Below are 23954 nucleotides of genomic sequence, written 5' to 3' on the forward strand. Positions count from 1 at the left end.
TTGGGTATGGGGCAGGATGGTGCCCGGCTGTGATTGGGTAAGGGGCAGGATGGTGCCCGACTGTGATTGGGGAAGGATGGTGCCCGGCTGTGATTGGGTAAGGGGCAGGATGGTGTCGGGCTGTGATTGGGTAAGGGGCAGGATGGTGTTGGGCAGTGATTGGGTAAGGGGCAGGTAGTGCCCGGCTGTGATTGGGTATGGGGCAGGATGGTGCCCGGCTGTGATTGGGTAAGGGGCAGGATGGTGTCGGGCTGTGATTGGGTAAGGGGCAGGATGGTGTTGGGCTGTGATTGGGTAAGGGGCAGGATGGTGCCCGGCTGTCATTGGGTAAGGGGCAGGATGTTGTTGGGCTGTGATTGGGTAAGGGGCACGATGGTGCCCGGCTGTGATTGGGTAAGGGGCAGGATGTTGTTGGGCTGTGATTGGGTAAGGGGCAGGATGGTGTCGGGCTGTGATTGGGTAAGGGGCAGGATGGTGACCGGCTGTGATTGGGTAAGGGGCAGGATGGTGCCCGGCTGTGATTGGGTAAGGGGCAGGATGGTGTCGGGCTGTGATTGGGTAAGGTGCAGGATGGTGCCTGGCTGTGATTGGGTAAGGGGCAGGATGGTGTCGGGCTGTGATTGGGTAAGGGGCAGGTGGTGCCCAGCTCTGATTGGATAAGGGGCAGGACGGTGTCGGGCTGTGATTGGGTAAGGGGCAGGATGTGCCCGGCTGTGATTGGGTAAGGGACAGGATGGTGCCCGGCTGTGATTGGGTAAGGGGTGGGATGGTGTCGGACTGTGATTGGGTAAGGGGCAGGATGGTGTCCACCTGTGATTGGGTAAGGGGCAGGATGGTGTCCACCTGTGATTGGGTAAGGGACAGGTGGTGCCCGGCTGTGATTGGGTAAGGGGCAGGATGGTGTTGCGCTATGATTGGGTAAGGGGCAGGTGGTGCCCGGCTGTGATTGGGTAAGGGACAGGTGGTGCCCGGCTGTGATTGGGTAAGGGGCAGGATGGTGCCTGGCTGTGATTGGGTGAGGGGCAGGATGGTGTTGGGCTGTGATTGGGTAAGGGACAGTATGGTGCCCGGCTGTGATTGGGTAAGGGGCAGGATGGTGTCGGGCTGTGATTGGGTAAGGGGCAGGACGGTGCCCGACTGTGATTGGGGAAGGGGCAGGATGGTGCCCGGCTGTGATTGGGTAAGGGGCAGGTTGGTGCCCGGCTGTGATTGGGTAAGGGGCAGGATGGTGTCGGGCTGTGATTGGGTAAGGGGCAGGATGGTGCCCGGCTGTGATTGGGTAAGGGGCAGGACGGTGCCCGACTGTGATTGGGGAAGGGGCAGGATGGTGCCCGGCTGTGATTGGGTAAGGGGCAGGTTGGTGCCCGGCTGTGATTGGGTAAGGGACAGAATGGTGTCGGGCTGTGATTGGGTAAGGGGCAGGATGGTGCCCGGCTGTGATTGGGTAAGGGACAGGATGGTGCCCGGCTGTGATTGGGTAAGAGGCAGGATGGTGTCGGGCTGTGATTGGGTATGGGGCAGGATGGTGCCCGGCTGTGATTGGGTAAGGGGCAGTTAGTGCCCGGCTGCGATTGTGTATGGGGCAGGATGGTGCCCGGCTGTGATTGGGTAAGGGGCAGGATGGTGCCCGGCTGTGATTGGGTAAGGGGCAGGATGGTGTCGGGCTGTGATTGGGTCAGGGGCAGGATGGTGCCCGGCTGTGATTGGGTAAGGGGCAGGATGGTGCCCGGCTGTGATTGGGTCAGGGGCAGGATGGTGCCCGGCTGTGATTGGGTAAGGGACAGGATGGTGCCCAGCTGTGATTGGGTCAGGGGCAGGATGGTGCCCGGCTGTGATTGGGTAAGGGGCAGGATGGTGCCCGGCTGTGATTGGGTAAGGGGCAGGATGGTGCCCAGCTGTGATTGGGTCAGGGGCAGGATGGTGCCCGGCTGTGATTGGGTAAGGGGCAGGATGGTGCCCGGCTGTGATTGGGTCAGTGGCAGGATGGTGCCCGGCTGTGATTGGGTAAGGGACAGGATGGTGCCCGGCTGTGATTGGGTAAGGGACAGGATGGTGCCGGGCTGTGATTGGGTAAGGGGCGGGTTGGTGTCTGGCTGTGATTGGGTAAGGGGCAGGATGGTGCCTGGCTGTGATTGGGTAAGGGGCAGGATGGTGCCCGGCTGTGATTGGGTAAGGGACAGGATGGTTTCCGGCTGTGATTGGGTAAGGGGCAGGATGGTGCCCGGCTGTGATTGGGTAAGGGGCAGGATGGTGCCCGGCTGTGATTGGGTAAGGGGCAGGATGGTGCCCGGCTGTGATTGGGTAAGGGGCAGGATGGTGCCCGGCTGTGATTGGGTCAGGGGCAGGATGGTGCCCGGCTGTGATTGGGTAAGGGGCAGGATGGTGCCCAGCTGTGATTGGGTCAGGGGCAGGATGGTGTCTGGCTGTGATTGGGTAAGGGGCAGGATGGTGCCCGGCTGTGATTGGGTCAGGGGCAGGATGGTGCCCGGCTGTGATTGGGTCAGGGGCAGGATGGTGCCCGGCTGGGTGAGGGAGGTTATATACAAGCCACGGCTGTGATGGGGAAGGGCCCCTTTTCCGTGCTGTAAAACTATGATTTTGTGATACTTTGTCCAGAATTCTAGCTGTCCCTTTGCTAGACGAAAGCTACGTTTTCCTGAACAGCTTTAACCCACAGCAGTTAGAATCTTTGATCGAGGCCTGTACCCCAGAGAACGTGAGGTCACGGTGGGTGAGGGTTGCTGTTCTGGCAGGTTCGGGAGCGGAATGATTTGGAATCACACACTGGCCTTTTTTTTCCAGCGAGCTCTGGCTGCCGAAATGCGCTATGCCCAGCAGTTGGCCAATAACGGAACAAATAACATCAGGTAACACATACCCATGAAGTATCGAGTGAGGGAGTGCCGCACTGTCAGAGGGTCAGTACTGAGGGAGTGCTCCACTGTCAGAGGGTCAGTACTGAGGGAGTGCCGCACTGTCATAGGGTCAGTACTGAGGGAGTGCCGCACTGTCATAGGGTCAGTACTGAGGGAGTGCCGCACTGTCATAGGGTCAGTACTGAGGGAGTGCTGCACTGTCAGAGGGTCAGTACTGAGGGAGTGCCGCACTGTCAGAGGGTCAGTACTGAGGGAGTGCTGCACTGTCAGAGGGTCAGTACTGAGGGAGCGCGGCACTGTCAGAGGGTCAGTACTGAGGGATTGCCGCACTGTCAGAGGGTCAGTACTGAGGGAGCGCTGCACTGTCAGAGGGTCAGTACTGAGGGAGTGCCGCACTGTCAGAGGGTCAGTACTGAGAGAGTGCCGCACTGTCAGAGGGTCAGTACTGAGGGCGCGTTGCACTGTCAGAGGGTCAGTACTGAGGGATTGCCGCACTGTCAGAGGGTCAGTACTGAGGGAGCGCTGCACTGTCAGAGGGTCAGTACTGAGGGAGTGCTGCACTGTCAGAGGGTCAGTACTGAGAGAGTGCTGCACTGTCAGAGGGTCAGTACTGAGGGCGCGTTGCACTGTCAGAGGGTCAGTACTGAGGGAGCGCTGCACTGTCAGAGGGTCAGTACTGAGGGAGCGCTGCACTGTCAGAGGGTCAGTACTGAGGGAGTGCCGCACTGTCAGAGGGTCAGTACTGAGGGCGCGTTGCACTGTCAGAGGGTCAGTACTGAGGGAGTGCCGCAGTGTCAGAGGGTCAGTACTGAGGGAGTGCCGCACTGTCAGAGGGTCAGTACTGAGGGAGTGCCGCACTGTCAGAGGGTCAGTACTGAGGGAGTGCCGCACTGTCAGAGGGTCAGTACTGAGGGAGTGCCGCACTGTCAGAGGGTCAGGACTGAGGGAGTGCCGCACTGTCAGAGGGTCAGTACTGAGGGAGCGCTGCACTGTCAGAGGGTCAGTATTGAGGGAGTGCCGCACTGTCAGAGGGTCAGTACTGAGGGAGTGCTGCACTGTCAGAGGGTCAGTACTGAGAGAGTGCTGCACTGTCAGAGGGTCAGTACTGAGGGCGCGTTGCACTGTCAGAGGGTCAGTACTGAGGGAGCGCTGCACTGTCAGAGGGTCAGTACTGAGGGAGCGCTGCACTGTCAGAGCGTCAGTACTGAGGGAGTGCCGCACTGTCAGAGGGTCAGTACTGAGGGCGCGTTGCACTGTCAGAGGGTCAGTACTGAGGGAGTGCCGCAGTGTCAGAGGGTCAGTACTGAGGGAGTGCCGCACTGTCAGAGGGTCAGTACTGAGGGAGTGCCGCACTGTCAGAGGGTCTGTACTGAGGGAGTGCCGCACTGTCATAGGGTCAGTACTGAGGGAGTGCCGCACTGTCATAGGGTCAGTACTGAGGGAGTGCCGCACTGTCATAGGGTCAGTACTGAGGGAGTGCTGCACTGTCAGAGGGTCAGTACTGAGGGAGTGCCGCACTGTCAGAGGGTCAGTACTGAGGGAGTGCTGCACTGTCAGAGGGTCAGTACTGAGGGAGCGCGGCACTGTCAGAGGGTCAGTACTGAGGGATTGCCGCACTGTCAGAGGGTCAGTACTGAGGGAGCGCTGCACTGTCAGAGGGTCAGTACTGAGGGAGTGCCGCACTGTCAGAGGGTCAGTACTGAGAGAGTGCCGCACTGTCAGAGGGTCAGTACTGAGGGCGCGTTGCACTGTCAGAGGGTCAGTACTGAGGGATTGCCGCACTGTCAGAGGGTCAGTACTGAGGGAGCGCTGCACTGTCAGAGGGTCAGTACTGAGGGAGTGCTGCACTGTCAGAGGGTCAGTACTGAGAGAGTGCTGCACTGTCAGAGGGTCAGTACTGAGGGCGCGTTGCACTGTCAGAGGGTCAGTACTGAGGGAGCGCTGCACTGTCAGAGGGTCAGTACTGAGGGAGCGCTGCACTGTCAGAGGGTCAGTACTGAGGGAGTGCCGCACTGTCAGAGGGTCAGTACTGAGGGCGCGTTGCACTGTCAGAGGGTCAGTACTGAGGGAGTGCCGCAGTGTCAGAGGGTCAGTACTGAGGGAGTGCCGCACTGTCAGAGGGTCAGTACTGAGGGAGTGCCGCACTGTCAGAGGGTCAGTACTGAGGGAGTGCCGCACTGTCAGAGGGTCAGTACTGAGGGAGTGCCGCACTGTCAGAGGGTCAGGACTGAGGGAGTGCCGCACTGTCAGAGGGTCAGTACTGAGGGAGCGCTGCACTGTCAGAGGGTCAGTATTGAGGGAGTGCCGCACTGTCAGAGGGTCAGTACTGAGGGAGTGCTGCACTGTCAGAGGGTCAGTACTGAGAGAGTGCTGCACTGTCAGAGGGTCAGTACTGAGGGCGCGTTGCACTGTCAGAGGGTCAGTACTGAGGGAGCGCTGCACTGTCAGAGGGTCAGTACTGAGGGAGCGCTGCACTGTCAGAGCGTCAGTACTGAGGGAGTGCCGCACTGTCAGAGGGTCAGTACTGAGGGCGCGTTGCACTGTCAGAGGGTCAGTACTGAGGGAGTGCCGCAGTGTCAGAGGGTCAGTACTGAGGGAGTGCCGCACTGTCAGAGGGTCAGTACTGAGGGAGTGCCGCACTGTCAGAGGGTCTGTACTGAGGGAGTGCCGCACTGTCATAGGGTCAGTACTGAGGGAGTGCCGCACTGTCATAGGGTCAGTACTGAGGGAGTGCCGCACTGTCATAGGGTCAGTACTGAGGGAGTGCTGCACTGTCAGAGGGTCAGTACTGAGGGAGTGCCGCACTGTCAGAGGGTCAGTACTGAGGGAGTGCTGCACTGTCAGAGGGTCAGTACTGAGGGAGCGCGGCACTGTCAGAGGGTCAGTACTGAGGGATTGCCGCACTGTCAGAGGGTCAGTACTGAGGGAGCGCTGCACTGTCAGAGGGTCAGTACTGAGGGAGTGCCGCACTGTCAGAGGGTCAGTACTGAGAGAGTGCCGCACTGTCAGAGGGTCAGTACTGAGGGCGCGTTGCACTGTCAGAGGGTCAGTACTGAGGGATTGCCGCACTGTCAGAGGGTCAGTACTGAGGGAGCGCTGCACTGTCAGAGGGTCAGTACTGAGGGAGTGCTGCACTGTCAGAGGGTCAGTACTGAGAGAGTGCTGCACTGTCAGAGGGTCAGTACTGAGGGCGCGTTGCACTGTCAGAGGGTCAGTACTGAGGGAGCGCTGCACTGTCAGAGGGTCAGTACTGAGGGAGCGCTGCACTGTCAGAGGGTCAGTACTGAGGGAGTGCCGCACTGTCAGAGGGTCAGTACTGAGGGCGCGTTGCACTGTCAGAGGGTCAGTACTGAGGGAGTGCCGCAGTGTCAGAGGGTCAGTACTGAGGGAGTGCCGCACTGTCAGAGGGTCAGTACTGAGGGAGTGCCGCACTGTCAGAGGGTCAGTACTGAGGGAGTGCCGCACTGTCAGAGGGTCAATACTGAGGGAGTGCCGCACTGTCAGAGGGTCAGGACTGAGGGAGTGCCGCACTGTCAGAGGGTCAGTACTGAGGGAGCGCTGCACTGTCAGAGGGTCAGTATTGAGGGAGTGCCGCACTGTCAGAGGGTCAGTACTGAGGGAGTGCTGCACTGTCAGAGGGTCAGTACTGAGAGAGTGCTGCACTGTCAGAGGGTCAGTACTGAGGGCGCGTTGCACTGTCAGAGGGTCAGTACTGAGGGAGCGCTGCACTGTCAGAGGGTCAGTACTGAGGGAGCGCTGCACTGTCAGAGCGTCAGTACTGAGGGAGTGCCGCACTGTCAGAGGGTCAGTACTGAGGGCGCGTTGCACTGTCAGAGGGTCAGTACTGAGGGAGTGCCGCAGTGTCAGAGGGTCAGTACTGAGGGAGTGCCGCACTGTCAGAGGGTCAGTACTGAGGGAGTGCCGCACTGTCAGAGGGTCTGTACTGAGGGAGTGCCGCACTGTCAGAGGGTCAGTACTGAGGGAGTGCCGCACTGTCAGAGGGTCAGGATTGAGGGAGTGCCACACTGTCAGAGGGTCAGTACTGAGGGAGCGCTGCACTGTCAGAGGGTCAGTATTGAGGGAGTGCCGCACTGTCAGAGGGTCAGTTCTGAGGGAGTGCCGCACTGTCAGAGGGTCAGTACTGAGGGAGTGCCGCACTGTCAGAGAGTCAGTACTGAGGGAGTGCTGCACTGTCAGAGGGTCAGTACTGAGGGTGTGCCGCACTGTCAGAGAGTCAGTACTGAGGGAGTGCTGCACTGTCAGAGGGTCAGTACTGAGGGAGTGCTGCACTGTCAGAGGGTCAGTACTGAGGGTGTGCCGCACTGTCAGAGAGTCAGTACTGAGGGAGTGCTGCACTGTCAGCGGGTCAGTACTGAGGGTGTGCCGCACTGGTGGGTGTCTATTGCTGTATATGAACGTCTTTGATTAGATGTGAGCTGAGGGCGGTGAATACAGAGGGCGGTGAATACAGAGGGCGGTGAATACAGAGGGCGGTGAATACAGAGGGCGGTGAATACAGAGGGCGGTGAATTCAGAGGGCGTGTCGGGACTGATAGTTGCACTGCGGTGGGGAGGGGCGGTGCTCTATTCCTCACTCTGGTCCTGACTCTCTTGTTGCTTCTTGCTGTCTGCAGGCGTTGCTGGCTGTGTGGAGAGTCTCTGATGGACAGAGTTCCCTTTGAGTATCTGGATTATGCCTTTTGCACCACTCGCTGTCTTCAGGAGCATAGGAAGCAGCAGAGACTGTGAGCGGATCTCTTCAAACTGATTACTGCCGAGGGACACTTGCCCCCGTACGCTGGACTCTTGACCTACAGACGCCCAAAGTGCCCGACAGCTGGAGGCAGCATGGCCCCCCCTCTCCCACGAAGAGGAGCTTCCTGCTGCAGGAATCTCTCTCTCTCACTGACACATCCTTGGTGACGGGAGCTTCCTGAGCGGCTTTCGGGAAGACCGAGTTCCACACACAACAGGAAAGGCCCCTCCCTGTGTTAACCTATCTCACCAGGTCACTTGCATCGTCACGATATTGAGGAAATGGTTCTTTGTCCACAAACTGAGTGAGAGAAACATCCATGTCGTCAAGTTCACCCCACTCCCCTCAGGCGAAACAGTCTGACCCTGTCATTGTCTCCCTCCACAGGACACTCACGTGCACTGCACCCTCGCTGCAAATATCACTGCAAATATCACTGCACCCTCGCTGCAAATATCACTGCACCCTCACTGCAAATATCACTGCACCCTCGCTGCAAATATCACTGCACCCTCGCTGCAAATATCACTGCACCCTCGCTGCAAATATCACTGCACCCTCACTGCAAATATCACTGCACCCTCACTGCAGGTATCACTGCACCCTCACTGCAAATATCACTGCACCCTCGCTGCAAATATCACTGCACCCTCGCTGCAAATATCACTGCAAATATCACTGCACCCTCGCTGCAAATATCACTGCAAATATCACTGCACCCTCACTGCAAATATCACTGCACCCTCGCTGCAGGTATCACTGCACCCTCACTGCAGGTATCACTGCACCCTCGCTGCAAATATCACTGCACCCTCGCTGCAAATATCACTGCACCCTCGCTGCAGGTATCACTGCACCCTCGCTGCAGGTATCACTGCACCCTCGCTGCAAATATCACTGCACCCTCGCTGCAAATATCACTGCACCCTCGCTGCAAATATCACTGCACCCTCGCTGCAAATATCACTGCACCCTCGCTGCAAATATCACTGCACCCTCACTGCAGGTATCACTGCACCCTCCCTGCAGATATCACTGCACCCTCGCTGCAAATATCACTGCACCCTCGCTGCAAATATCACTGCACCCTCACTGCAGGTATCACTGCAAATATCACTGCACCCTCGCTGCAAATATCACTGCACCCTCACTGCAAATATCACTGCACCCTCACTGTAGGTATCACTGCAAATATCACTGCACCCTCACTGCAAATATCACTGCACCCTCACTGCAGGTATCACTGCAAATATCACTGCACCCTCACTGCAAATATCACTGCACCCTCGCTGCAAATATCACTGCACCCTCGCTGCAAATATCACTGCACCCTCGCTGCAAATATCACTGCACCCTCGCTGCAGATATCACTGCACCCTCACTGCAAATATCACTGCACCCTCGCTGCAAATATCACTGCAAATATCGCTGCACCCTCGCTGCAAAAATCACTGCACCCTCACTGCAGGTATCACTGCACCCTCACTGCAGGTATCACTGCACCCTCACTGCAAATATCACTGCACCCTCACTGCAGGTATCACTGCAAATATCACTGCACCATCGCTGCAAATATCACTGCACCCTCACTGCAGGTATCACTGCACCCTCACTGCAGATATCACTGCACCCTCGCTGCAAATATCACTGCACCCTCGCTGCAAATATCACTGCACCCTCACTGCAAATATCACTGCACCCTCGCTGCAAATATCACTGCACCCTCGCTGAAAATATCACTGCAGGTATCACTGCACCCTCACTGCAAATATCACTGCACCCTCGCTGCAGATATCACGAGCCAGTGCTTTGGCAGTCAGTTGTGAACAAGGAGCTTCTTGCCCATTCACCCCTCCTCACATTGTTGGCACTCTGTTCATGTCTATTTGCCCAGTCATGGCTATTTGCAGGAGTTTGCAGTAATTGGATATCGAGTAAAAGCTGGCAGTGCGATTGGAATGGTGTGTTTGACCCTCCTGTACATGAACATTCCACTGTCGCCAGCGATTCTGCTCCAGCTAAAAGCACATTGTCGACATGCTGATTGGATCAATCGGTCACATCTATTGAATATCGGCTGCGTTTGGCTGCTGGTGAACAAGGGTTTGGGTGAACCGCATATTCAGTCGAGTGAAAGAGGTTATCTCGCCTGATATTGCACCAGCTCACCCATTTGTCCCCTCACTCTCCTGGAACTCAGCTGGTTCATTGTACAGTTCGAGCCCCTTCACACACTGCTCCAATCCTTCATCATTCCCCACAAGTATTCTCATCACATTTACTCGCCGTGTTACTCTATCTTTCATCTCCACATCTTTGATCTACCTATCCAATCTCAGCTTGGATGTTGAATTTCTACCTCACCCACTCGGAGTAAACCCTTGAACCTCACATCTCCCTCTCGCTATCTCCAAGGCTTCTCTGCTCTCTCTCTCTCTGCCCTGTCTCTCTCTCTCTCTCTCTGCCCTGTCTCTCTCTCTCTGCCCTATCTCTCTGCTGTCTCTCTCTCTCTGCCCTGTCTCTCTCTCTCTACCCCGTCTCTCTCTCTCTCTCTCTCTCTGCCCTGTCTCTCTCTCTCTACCCCCTCTCTCTCTCTACCCCCTCTCTCTTTGCCCCATCTCTCTCTCTCTCTCTCTGCCCCCTCTCTCTGCTGTCTCTGTCTCTCTCTCTCTGCCCCATCTTCCTCTCTCTGCCCCAGCTCTCTCTCTGTCTCACTCCCTCTGCTGTCTCTCTCTCTCTCTCTCTGTGCCCCATCTCTCCCTCTCTCTCTGCCCCATCTTCCTCTCTCTCCCTCTGCCCGACAGTTTCTCAGCCTGTTCTATGTTAAATTCTTATTGTTTGTTTTCTTGCTGCTAATTTCATTTATTTGACTCATTTTTAACTTTAACTTTTGTCTCTAATCTGTTACAATCACAAAACTGCCCTTGCCTCTAATCCACTTGGAGATTGATGTTTTTAAACTCTATTTGACTGACTCTCTTTCAGTCTTGTGCAGTTTTCTGTCTGCGATTCTCCCTTTCTCAGCCTGGTCCTGGCCTTTGCTGTTTCTCACTTGCCAGCTCTCGTTTCTCAGTTTAATTTAAATTTTGTTCTGTTTCTTTTCTTGGAGCACGTTCCCGGGATTGTTCCCGTTCAGTCTGTGTGTGGTCCACAGTCACTAATCTGGAGAGAGGAAATTCTCCTCCGTGTTCTTGTTTCTCCCTCCCTGTCACTAAAACACATCCTCCTGCTCATTCTCATCTGGCCGATTTCTGCCTTTCCGGCAGTGACTGGATCTCCGTGACTTCAGTTAGACTTTGGCTATAAAATGCATTGTGACAGTGACGGCCGTGAGGTCAGTTTATTGGAACGTTTGTCCATTATGCTGGTTATTTACTGAAGCTTGTACAATAAAAAGGAGATCACATGATGCTATATTTTATGATTGGTCTGTAATTATCTCAACACACTTCTGATAGGGATGGGGGTCGGTCCTGGGGAAGGGAGGAGGGTCGGTCCTAGGGAAGGGGGGGGTCGGTCCTGGGCAAGGGGAGAGGGGGGGGTTCAGTCCTGGGGAAGGGGGGGGGTGCGGTCCTGGGGAAGGGGGGGGGGGTGCGGTCCTGGGGAAGGGGGGGGGTCGGTCCTGGGGAAGCGGGGGGGGGGGGGGGGGGGGGGTCGGTCCTGGGGAAAGGGGGGGGATCGGTCCTGGGCATTTTCACTGGCTCAGTTGCAGGGTTGGGATTACACCAGGACCTCCCATCCCAGCATCAGGCTTGTCCAACCTCATGCAGCAGCCAATTGCTTAGCTTGAGGACCTAAAGACAAGGAAGACCTCAGGTTCCTCCCTGATCCATGCCCATCTCAGTGGTGGCGTTTGCAGAGTTGATGGCGAGGGACTGCCCTTACTTCCTGGCGATGGAGAATCGAGGACATGTGCCTACTCCCTGCCCATGACTCATCTATGGATGCTATAGACTGGCTGAAACCGCTTGGTCGGGACTGCACTGCATCCCGAATAGAGTCAGTGGCAGGACACGTGGATATTCTCAATTTCCCCCCTGTGTAATGCTGCATCAGTAAGCGGCTTTCAAACTTTCCAAGAGTCTGGTTATAGGCGTCAGTCCCAGCCCAGCAAAATAAACCAGATTGCACAGTCGAGTCGGCACATTTGTTCTGTTCCCCCTCATCTGCTGCAGGCAATAGTGTGCAGACTTGCTGCTCCAAGCTCTCGTTCCATCATTATTGATCATCTTTCAATCGTTTCTCTGTATCTTGTGTTTAAATGTGTATGTGTGTATGTAGCACCTGTAAATATTGGCAGCAGGACACAGATTAACTGTTGCTGTACTCTGGACAGATTGTAAGCCGACATCAGCAAGATATCAATAACAACTTGCAGCTTATCTCTCTTAACCCTTCTGGGTTAGGATTGGGTGATCCAGAAATATGACAGAAGGGTTTGCAGGGTCGAGGACCCTCTCCAACTCCAGCACTGTCACATTGTTTGGGCAGTTTTCACTCAGTATGTTCTTGGGCACGTATAGCGTCTGTTGAGGTCCTCGCTCCGACCAGTAACGCCCCACATTGAAACCATTGATCCACAGCTGACCCTGAAAGATGAACAGAGAATTAGAAACCAGGCACTCACCCTGACATCCCATAATCCATCCCGTAATCACCCCTCCCTGATCACCCCGCCACTCCGTAATCACCTCGCCATCCCCCACCCAGCCACACTCACCTTGGTCCAGTCCTGCAGTCTGATATAAGTGTCCTGAGCCTTTGGTGATGTGAAGGTCCCAAAATAAAAGGTGGGTCCGTGGCCCAGTGAGTTCACTGCTTCCTGAGGGGCAGTATGCGGCCAGCCCCTCCCAATGGCATCGTCTATTGCCAAGGAGAATATGGACCAGTTGGTGAGCTCAGTGGAGACCAGTGTCAGATTCTTTATCAGGCCCTGTACGGAGAGGGAGAGTCAGTGAGTTCAACTCAAGGCTTTAAAAAGAGAGTCTCGGCCAATCTCCTGTTCCACTGTCTGGGAGAGAATGCCTTGCCTGGCAAGGCCCTGGCCCACAGAGCAGGACAAGCCGGTACAGAGTCCCCCTCTCTCACAGCAGCGGTGCCGAGCTACACCCACACGCGCAGCTAGTTTAAACAGCCATCGATTTGTGGTTAAACATACAAATCTCACTCACTGAACTGTAGCTTCCAACTCCCATCCCACCAAGCATGCTTAGAGAGCAGACAGTCAGTACCATACCACGTGTGGCTCTCACTGTCCACTTTTTACCTTGAGGTCGAACAGGCAACTTCCAAAGTTGACGCGTCCCATGTTCTCTACCACAATATCCAGCATATCCCCCTCGCTGCCGGTGATGTTTAATTCGAAGATATTGTCACGTTCCAGTAAACCCTGATACACCTGCAACACAGATAAGAAACATCATGCCCCCGATCACTGCCGAGGGATACGTGGCCTCAAGGGTTAAAGGTGACAATCCATTGTTGCTCACTCACCCCATTCACCAGGACGTACCCTCGATCATGAACTGCATTCAACGGTGACATCAAGGGAAGGGGTATCTCGATGGTCTGGGGGAGCGGAGTCCGATAAAGCATAAACCCATAGTACTGAAAGACAGATAGGCAACTGAGGGTCAGAGACAGATGGACAGACCTCACTACCTATCCCCTCAGCAGGCCAGACTCACACCAGTCTCTGTCCACAATACCCTGTGCTTTACGTTGTGTGTGTCTAGTGGAAGATGGCAGTGCTGTACATCAGCACCGCTGGCTGCACTACATCAGCATCTACCAGGCCCGGCACTCTGATAGGTCGAAGGTAATCCCCAACTTCTTCCACTGACCAAAACCCTTCTTTCCACTGAATCAATCCAGTTTACCATTTTCCCCATTGGATCCCATCAGATTTTACTTTTCTGACCAATATGCCACATGAGATCTTGGCAAAAGGGGAGGCGGTGGCATAGTGGGATTGTCACTGGCCGAGTAAACCAGAGCCCAGAGTAATGGTCCGGAGACCCTGGTTCAAATCCCCCCACTGCAGTTGGTCAAATTTCAAATCAATAAAAATCAGGCATTAAAAGTCCAATGATAACTATGAAACCATTGTTGATTCTCCTAAAATCCCATGTGTTTATGAATGTCCTTTAGGGAAGGAAATCTGCCGTCCTCATCCACAAGCCTCTTTGAATTCTTTGAGGATGTGACGAGACACATTGATGAAGGTCGGGCAGTGGATGTGGTGTATATGGATTTCAGTAAGGCATTTGATAAGGTTCCCCATGGTAGGCTCATTCAGAAAGTTAGGAGCCATAGGATACAGGGAAATTTGGCTGTCCGAAAGAAGACAGCGATTGGTAGTGGATGGAAAGTATTCCGCTTGGAGGTCGGTGTCCCGCAAGGATCTGTTCTGTGACCTCTGCTCTTTCTGGGTTTTATAAATGACTTGGATGAGGAAGTGGAAGGGTGGGTTAGTAAGTTTGCCGATGACACAAAGGTTGGTGGAGTTGTAGACAGTGTTGCAGGTTACAACAGGACATTGACAGGATGCAGAGCTGGGCTGAGAAGTGGCAGATGGAGTTCAACCTGGATAAATGTGAAGTGATTCATAAGAACTCGGAGCAGGAGTAGGCCATCTGGCCCCTCGAGCCTGCTCCACCATTCAATGAGATCATGGCTGATCTTTTGTGGACTCAGCTCCACTTTCCGGCCCGAACACCAGAGCCCTTAATCCCTTTATTCTTCAAAAAACTATCCATCTTTATCTTAAAAACATTTAATGAAGGAGCCTCTACTGCTTCACTGGGCAAGGAATTCCATAGATTCACAACCCTTTATGTGAAGAAGTTCCTCCTAAACTCAGTCCTAAATCTACTTCCCCTTATTTTGAGGCTATGCCCCCTAGTTCTGTTTTCACCCGCCAGTGGACACAACCTGCCCGCATCTATCCTAACTATTCCCTTCATAATTTTATATGTTTCTATAAGATTCTCCCTCATCCTTCTAAACTCCAATGAGTACAGTCCCAGTCTACTCAACCTCTCCTCGTAATCCAACCCCATCAGCTCTGGGATTAACCTAGTGAATCTCCTCTGCACACCCTCCAGTGCCAGTACGTCCTTTCTCAGGTAATGAGACCAAAACTGAACACAATACTCCAGGTGTGGCCTCACTAACACCTTGTACAATTGCAGCATTACCTCCCTAGTCTTAAACTCCATCCCTCTAGCAATGAAGGACAAAATTCCATTTGCCACCTTAATCACCTGTTGCACCTGTAAACCAACTTTTTGCGACTCATGCACTAGCACACCCAGGTCTCTCTGCACAGCAGCATGATTTAATATTTTATCATTTAAATAATCCCTTTTGCTGTTATTCCTACCAAAAGGGATAACCTCACATTTGTCAACATTGTATTCCATCTGCCAGACCGTAGCCCATTCACTTAGCCTATCCAAATCCCTCTGCAGACTTCCAGTATCCTCTGCACTTTTTGCTTTACCACTCATCTTAGTGTCGTCTGCAAACTTGGACACATTGCCCTTGGTCCCCAACTCCAAATCATCTACATAAATTGTGAACAATTGTGGGCCCAACACTGATCCCTGAGGGACACCATTAGATACTGATTGCCAACCAGAGAAACACCTATCCACTCTTTGCTTTCTATTAATTAACCAATCCTCTATCCATGCTCCTACTTTCCCCTTAATGCCATGCATCTTTATCTTATGTTGCAACCTTTTGTGTGGCACCTTGTCAAAGGCTTTCTGGAAATCCAGATATACCACATCCATTGGTTCCCCGTTATCTACCGCTCTGGTAATGTCGTCAAACAATTCCACTAAATTAGTTAGGCACGACCTGCCCTTTATGAACCCATGCTGCATCTGCCCAATGGGACAATTTCCATCCAGATGCCTCGCTATTTCTTCCTTGATGATAGATTCCAGCATCTTCCCTACTACCGAAGTTAAGCTAACTGACCTATAATTACTCGCTTTCTGCCTACCTCCTTTTTTAAACAGTGGTGTCACTTTTGGTAAATTCCAATCTGCCGGGACCACCCCAGAGTCTAGTGAATTTTGATAAATTCTCACTAGTGCATTTGCAATTTCCCTAGCCATCTCTTTTAACACTCTGGGATGCATCCCAACAGGGCCAGGAGACTTGTCTACCTTTAGCCCCATTAGCTTGCCCATCACTACCTCCTTAGTGATAACAATCCTCTCAAGGTCCTCACCTTGGCTGGTTTAGCTCAGTGGGCTAGACAGCTGGTTTGTGATGCAGAACAAAGCCAGCAGTGCGAGTTCAATTCCCGTACCAGCTTACCTGAACAGGCGCCAGAATGTGGCGACTAGGGGCTTTTCACAGTAACTTCATACTTGTGACAATAAAAGGTTATTATTATTATTACCTGTCATAGCCTCATTTCCATCAGTCACTGGCATGTTATTTGTGTCTTCCACTGTGAAGACCGACCCAAAAAACTTGTTCAGTTCCTCAGCCATTCCTCATCTCCCATTATTAAATCTCCCTTCTCATCCTCGAAAGGACCAATATTTACCTTAGCCACTCATTTTTTGTTTTATATATTTGTAGAAACTTTTACTATCTGTTTTAATATTCTGAGCAAGTTTACTCTCATAATCTCTTCTTTATAGCTTTTTTAGTAGCTTCTGTTCCCCGCTAAAGATTTCCCAGTCCTCTAGTCTCCCACTAATCTTTGCCACTTTGTATGCTTTTTCCTTCAATTTGATGCTCTCCCTTATTTCCTTAGATTTCCATGGTCGATTTTCCCTTTTTCTACCGTCCTTCCTTTTTGTTGGTATAAACCTTTGCTGAACACTGTGAAAAATCGCTTGGAAGGTTCTCCACTGTTCCTCAACTGTTTCACCATAAAGTCTTTGCTCCCAGTCTACCTTAGCTAGTTCTTCTCTCATCCCATTGTAATCTCCTATGTTTAAGCACAAAACACTAGTGTTTGATTTTACCTTCTCACCCTCCATCTGTATTTTAAATTCCACCATATTGTGATCGCTCCTTCCGAGAGGATCCCTAACTATGAGATCATGAATCAATCCTGTCTCATTACACAGGACCAGATCTAGGACCGCTTGTTCCCTCGTAGGTTCCATTACATACTGTTCGCGGAAACTATCGCGGATACATTCTATAAACTCCTCCTCAAGGCTGCCTTGACCGACCTGGTTAAACCAATCGACATGTAGATTAAAATCCACCATGATAACTGCTGTACCATTTCTACATGCATCCGTTATTTCTTTGTTTATTGCCTGCCCCACCATAATGTTACTATTTGGTGGCCGATAGACTACTCCTATCAGTGACTTTTTCGCCTTACTATTCCTGATTTCCACCCAAATGGATTCAACCTTATCCTCTATAGCACCGATGTCGTCCCTTACTATTGCCCGTATGTCATCCTTAAATAACAGAGCTACACCACCTCCCTTACCATCCACTCTGTCCTTCCGAATAGTTTGATACCCTCGGATATTTAACTCCCAGTCATGACCATACTTTAACCATGTTTCAGTAATAGCGACTAAATCATAGTCATTCACGATGATTTGCGCCATCAACTCATTCACCTTATTCCGAATACTACGAGCATTCAGGTAAGTACACTTATGTTGGCTTTTATACCTCTGTTTTGAATCTTAACACCTCGATCAGTAACCTCTCCTAAGTTCTATTTCCTCTTAACATTTCTCCTAATTTTCCTTGTCGTTGAACCCATATCTTCCTGTAACAACCTGCCGCGTCGCTTACCATTAATGTTTTCACTTCCCGTTTTATTCCTTTTAGTATTCCTGGTCCTATTCACTGAGCTCCCCTCAGTCAATGTACCTTGTACTGTCGCCCTTTTTGATTTTTGACTGTGGCTTCTGTGCCTTTCGCTTTCCCCCTTCCTGCCTTTTGTTTCTGTCCCTGTTTTACTACCTTGCAACTTCCTGCATCGGTTCCCATCCCCCGCCACAGAGTCTGTCCCTGTTGCTCAGAAGGGAAGGGGGGAGAGGAGCAGAGCATTAGTAATTGGGGACTCTATAGTCAGGGGCACAGATAGGAGATTTTGTGGGAGCGTGAGAGACTCACGTTTGGTATGTTGCCTCCCAGGTGCAAGGGTACGTGATGTCTCGGATCGTGTTTTCCGGGTCCTTAGGGGGGAGGGGGAGCAGCCCCAAGTCGTGGTCCACATTGGCACCAACGACATAGGTAGGAAAGGGGACAAGGATGTCAGGCAGGCTTTCAGGAAGCTAGGATGGAAGCTCAGAACTAGAACAAACAGAGTTGTTATCTCTGGGTTGTTGCCCGTGCCAAGTGATAGTGAGATGAGGAATAGGGAGAGAGAGCATTTAAACACGTGGCTACAGGGATGGTGCAGGCGGGAGGGATTCAGATTTTTGGATAACTGGGGCTCTTTCTGGGGAAGGTGGGACCTCTACAGACAGGATGGTCTACATCTGAACCTGAGGGGCACAAATATCCTGGGGGGGAGATTTTATAGTGCTCTTTGGGGGGGTTTAAACTAATGCAGCAGGGGCATGGGAACCTGGATTGTAGTTTTAGGGTAAGGGAGAATGAGAGTATAGAGGTCAGGAGCACAGATTTGACGTCGCAGGAGGGGGCCAGTGTTCAGGTAGGTGGTTTGAAGTGTGTCTACTTCAATGCCAGGAGTATACAAAACAAGGTAGGGGAACTGGCAGCGTGGGTTGGTACCTGGGACTTCGATGTTGTGGCCGTTTCGGAGACCTGGATAGAGCAGGGACAGGAATGGATGTTGCAGGTTCCGGGGTTTAGGTGTTTTAGTAAGCTCAGAGAAGGAGGCAAAAGAGGGGGAGGTGTGGCGCTGCTAGTCAAGAGCAGTATTACGGTGGCGGAGAGGATGCTAGATGGGGACTCTTCTTCCGAGGTAGTATGGGCTGAAGTTAGAAACAGGAAAGGAGAGGTCACCCTGTTGGGAGTTTTTTATAGGCCTCCTAATAGTTCTAGGGATGTAGAGGAAAGGATGGCGAAGATGATTCTGGATAAGAGCGAAAGTAACAGGGTAGTTATTATGGGAGACTTTACCTTTCCAAATATTGACTGGAAAAGATATAGTTCGATTACAATAGATGGGTCGTTTTTTGTACAGTGTGTGCAGGAGGGTTTCCTGAAACAATATGTTGACAGGCCAACAAGAGGCAAGGCCACGTTGGATTTGGTTTTGGGTAATGAACCAGGCCAGGTGTTGGATTTGGAGGTAGGAGAGCACTTTGGGGACAGTGACCACAATTCGGTGACGTTTACGTTAATGATGGAAAGGGATAAGTATACACCGCAGGGCAAGAGTTATAGCTGGGGGAAGGGCAATTATGATGCCATTAGACGTGACTTGGGGGGGATAAGGTGGAGAAGTAGGCTGCAAGTGTTGGGCACACTGGATAAGTGGGGCTTGTTCAAGGATCAGCTACTGCGTGTTCTTGATAAGTATGTACCGGTCAGACAGGGAGGAAGGCGTCGAGCGAGGGAACCGTGGTTTACCAAGGAAGTGGAATCTCCTGTTAAGAGGAAGAAGGAGGCCTATTGTGAAGATGAAGTGTGAAGTTTCGGTTGGGGCGATGGATAGTTACAAGGTAGCGAGGAAGGATCTAAAGAGAGAGCTAAGACGAGCAAGGAGGGGACATGAGAAGTATTTGGCAGGAAGGATCAAGGAAAACCCAAAAGCTTTCTATAGGTATGTCAGGAATAAGCGAATGACTAGGGAAAGAGTAGGACCAGTCAAGGACAGGGATGGGAAATTGTGTGTGGAGTCTGAAGAGATAGGCGAGATACTAAATGAATATTTTTCGTCAGTATTCACTCAGGAAAAAGATAATGTTGTGGAGGAGAATGCTGAGCCCCAGGCTAATAGAATAGATGGCATTGAGGTACGTAGGGAAGAGGTGTTGGCAATTCTGGACAGGCTGAAAATAGATAAGTTCCCGGGACCTGATGGGATTTATCCTAGGATTCTATGGGGGGCCAGGGAAGAGATTGCTGGACCTTTGGCTTTGATTTTTATGTCATCATTGGCTACAGGAATAGTGCCAGAGGACTGGAGGACAGCAAATGTGGTCCCTTTGTTCAAAAAGGGGAGCAGAGACAACCCCGGCAACTATAGACCGGTGAGCCTCACGTCTGTAGTGGGTAAAGTCTTGGAGGGGATTATAAGAGACAAGATTTATAATCATCTAGATAGGAATAATATGATCAGGGATAGTCAGCATGGCTTTGTGAAGGGTAGGTCATGCCTCACAAACCTTATTGAGTTCTTTGAGAAGGTGACTGAACAGGTAGACGAGGGTAGAGCAGTTGATGTGGTGTATATGGATTTCAGCAAAGCGTTTGATAAGGTTCCCCACGGTAGGCTATTGCAAAAAATACGGAGGCTGGGGATTGAGGGTGATTTAGAGATGTGGATCAGAAATTGGCTAGCTGAAAGAAGACAGAGGGTGGTGGTTGATGGGAAATGTTCAGAATGGAGTACAGTCACAAGTGGAGTACCACAAGGATCTGTTCTGGGGCCGTTGCTGTTTGTCATTTTTATCAATGACCTAGAGGAAGGCGCAGAAGGGCGGGTGAGTAAATTTGCAGACGATACTAAAGTCGGTGGTGTTGTCGATAGTGTGGAAGGATGTAGCAGGTTACAGAGGGATATAGATAAGCTGCAGAGCTGGGCTGAGAGGTGGCAAATGGAGTTTAATGTAGAGAAGTGTGAGGTGATTCACTTTGGAAGGAATAACAGGAATGCGGAATATTTGGCTAATGGTAAAGTTCTTGAAAGTGTGGATAAGCAGAGGGATCTAGGTGTCCATGTACATAGATCCCTGAAAGTTGCCACCCAGGTTGATAGGGTTGTGAAGAAGGCCTATGGAGTGTTGGCCTTTATTGGTAGAGGGATTGAGTTCCGGAGTCGGGAGGTCATGTTGCAGCTGTACAGAACTCTGGTACGGCCGCATTTGGAGTATTGCGTACAGTTCTGGTCACCGCATTCTCGGAAGGACGTGGAGGCTTTGGAGCGGGTGCAGAGGAGATTTACCAGGATGTTGCCTGGTATGGAGGGAAAATCTTATGAGGAAAGGCTGATGGACTTGAGGTTGTTTTCGTTGGAGAGAAGAAGGTTAAGAGGAGACTTAATAGAGGCATACAAAATGATCAGGGGGTTGGATAGGGTGGACAGTGAGAGCCTTCTCCCGCGGATGGATATGGCTCGCACGAGGGGGCATAACTTTAAACTGAGGGGTAATAGATATAGGACCGAGGTAGGTTCTTTACGCAAAGAGTAGTGAGGCCGTGGAATGCCCTACCTGCTACAGTAGTGAACTCGCCAACATTGAGGGCATTTAAAAGTTTATTGGATAAACATATGGATGATAATGGCATAGTGTAGGTTAGATGGCTTTTGTTTCGGTGCAACATCGTGGGCCGAAGGGCCTGTACTGCGCTGTATTGTTCTATGTTCTATATATGTTCTAACTCCTACCTGGTGCATTTGCTCAAAGGTTAAAGGGTAGGTGCTGTTGACCACTTGCCCTCGTGTAAGCACATCCAGAAAGTCCAGCAGTGGTCCGTACTGAAAGATAAAACAGCAGTCAGCCTGAGACACACCGAGGGTCTAGAGTCACACTTTACAATTCAAAAACTGAATGCATACTTTGGTTCTGTCTTCACAAACGAGGACACAAATCAGATCCCAGAAACGTTGGAGAATGAAAGGTTTAGTGAGAGGGAAGAACTGAGGGAGATCAACATTAGTAGAGAGATGGTGCTGGGGAAATTGATGGGATTGAAGGCGGATAAATCCCCAGGGCCTGAGAATCTGCATCCCAGAGAGCTTAAGGAGGTGGCTCTGGAAATAGTGGACACATTGGTGGACATCTTCCGGGATTCTATAGACTCTGGAACTGTCCCTGCAGATTGGAGGGTAGCTCACGTCACTCCGATATTCAAAAAGGGAGGTAGAGAGAAAGCAGGGAATTATAGACCAGTAAGCCTAACATCGGGAGTGGGGAAAATGCTTGAATCCATTACCAAGGACTTTATAGCGGATAAATTTGGATAAATGTGAGGTTATTCACTTCGGAAGCAAAAACAGGAATGCAGATTACTATCTGAATGATTGTAAATTGGGAGAGGGGAGTGTGCAGCGGGACCTGGGTGTCCTTGTGCACCAGTCGCTGAAGGTAAGCATGCAGGTGCAGCAGGCGGTAAAGAAGGCTAATGGTATGTTGGCCTTCATTGCGAGAGGTTTCGAGTATAGAAGCAGGGATTGTTGCTGCAATTGTACAGGGCCTTGGTGAGGCCACACCTGGAGTATTGTGGGCAGTTTTGGTCTCCTTCTCTGAGGAAGGATGTTCTTGCTCTCGAGGGAGAGCAGCGAAGGTTTACCAGGCTGATTCCTGGGATGGCGGGACTGATGTATGAGGAGAGATTGATGAGGTTGGGAGTGTTCTCGCTGGAGTTCAGAAGAATGAGGGGGGATCTCATAGAGACTATAAAATTCTAACAGGACTGGACAGGGTAGATGCAGGGAAGATGTTACCAATGATGGGTGTGTCCAGAACCAGGGGTCACAGTCTGAGGATTCAGGGTAAGGTATTTCGGACAGAGATAAGGAGACATTTCTTCACACAAAGAGTGGTGAGCCTGTGGAATTCATCACCACAGGAAGTAGTTGATGCTAAAACTCTGAATATATTCAAGAGGCGGCTGGATATCGCACTTGGGGAGAATGGGATCAAAGGCTATGGGGAGAAAGCAGGATTAGGCTATTGAGTTGGATGGTCAGCCATGATGGTGATGAATGGCGGAGCAGGCTCGAAGGGCCAAAAGGCCTCCTCCTATCTTCTATTATCTATGTATGTAACTGACCTTTGTCATGGGGACACTGCCGTAGGCAAACTTCGCTGTAGGTGGAGGGACTGGACCCACAGGGATCTCTCGAAACTGAGGAATAGTAAAAGAGGGACAAAATAAAAAATCAGCTGGAATATGTCACAGCAACAAATAAATATACACTGTCCCCATCAAACACTCCCAGGACAGGTACAGCACGGGGTTAGATACAGAGTAAAGCTCCCTCTACACTGTCCCCATCAAATACTCCCAGGACAGGTACAGCACGGGGTTAGATACAGAGTAAAGCTCCCTCTACACTGTCGCCATCAAACACTCCCAGGACAGGTACAGCACGGGGTTAGGTACAGAGTAAAGCTCCCTCTACACTGTCCCCATCAAACACTCCCAAACAGGCACAGCACGGGGTTAGATACAGAGTAAAGCTCCCTCTACACTGTCCCCATCAAACACTTCCAGGACAGGTACAGCACGGGGTTAGGTACAGAGTAAAGCTCCCTCTACACTGTCCCCATCAAACACTCCCAGGACAGGTACAGCACGGGGTTAGATACAGAGTAAAGCTCCCTCTACACTGTCCCCATCAAACACTCCCAAACAGGCACAGCACGGGGTTAGATAAAGAGTAAAGCTCCCTCTGCACTGTCCCCATCAAACACTTCCAGGACAGGTACAGCACAGGGTTAGATACAGAGTAAAGCTCCCCCTACACTGTCCCCATCAAACACTCCCAGGACATGTACAGCACGGGGTTAGATACAGAGTAAAGCTCCCTCTACACTGTCCCCATCAAACACTCCCAGGACAGGTACAGCACGGGGTTAGATACAGAGTAAAGCTCCCTCTACAAATGTGGTCACACCCAAGGTGCAGACAGAGAAATGAGTGACCACCAGAAAGGGCAGGCAGTCAGTGCAGGAATCCCCTGTGGTTGTCCCCCTCTCGAACAGATATACCCCTTTGGATACTGTCGGGGGGATAGCCTATCAGGGGAAAACAGCAGCAGCCAGAGCGGTGGCACCACGGCTGGCTCTGATGTTCAGAAGGGAGGGTCAAAGCGCAGAAGAGCAATAGTAATAGGGGACTCTATAGTCAGGGGCACAGATAGGCGCTTCTGTGGACGTGAAAGAGACTCCAGGATGGTATGTTGCCTCCCTGGTGCCAGGGTCCAGGATGTCTCCGAAAGGGTAGAGGGCATCCTGAAGGGGGAGGGCAAACAGGCAAAGGTCATTGTACATATTGGTACTAACGACATAGGCAGGAAGGGGCATGAGGTCCTGCAGCAGGAGTTCAGGGAGCTAGGCAGAAAGTTAAAAGACAGGACCTCTAGGGTTGTAATCTCGGGATTACTCCCTGTGCCACGTGCCAGTGAGGCTAGAAATAGGAAGATAGAGCAGCTAAACACGTGGCTAAACAGC

At 51.8% G+C, this 23954-nt stretch overlaps 2 protein-coding genes across 2 annotated transcripts in view; one reads left to right on the top strand and one right to left on the bottom strand.

The window, feature by feature from the left end:
• The window catches only part of LOC140385675 (tRNA endonuclease ANKZF1-like), a 191171-nt gene extending 180125 nt beyond the window's left edge, over positions 1–11046 (top strand). The window contains 2 exon segments of the mRNA XM_072468078.1: positions 2803–2867; positions 7511–11046. Of these exon segments, the coding sequence (XP_072324179.1) occupies positions 2803–2867; positions 7511–7625 (180 nt within the window). The 3' untranslated portion in view covers positions 7626–11046.
• A 228-nt stretch (positions 11047–11274) lies between these two features.
• The window catches only part of LOC140385683 (beta-galactosidase-like), a 42511-nt gene continuing 29831 nt past the window's right edge, over positions 11275–23954 (bottom strand). The window contains exons 3-8 of the mRNA XM_072468088.1: positions 22552–22626; positions 21164–21253; positions 13126–13239; positions 12899–13030; positions 12353–12565; positions 11275–12221 (exon numbers count right to left, since the gene is read on the bottom strand). Coding sequence (XP_072324189.1) covers positions 12021–12221; positions 12353–12565; positions 12899–13030; positions 13126–13239; positions 21164–21253; positions 22552–22626 — 825 coding nt within the window. The 3' untranslated portion in view covers positions 11275–12020. The remainder of the gene's footprint in view (positions 12222–12352; positions 12566–12898; positions 13031–13125; positions 13240–21163; positions 21254–22551; positions 22627–23954) is intronic.

The sequence above is a fragment of the Scyliorhinus torazame genome, chromosome 2 (assembly GCF_047496885.1).
Source record: "Scyliorhinus torazame isolate Kashiwa2021f chromosome 2, sScyTor2.1, whole genome shotgun sequence".
Taxonomy (NCBI): Eukaryota; Metazoa; Chordata; class Chondrichthyes; order Carcharhiniformes; family Scyliorhinidae; genus Scyliorhinus; species Scyliorhinus torazame.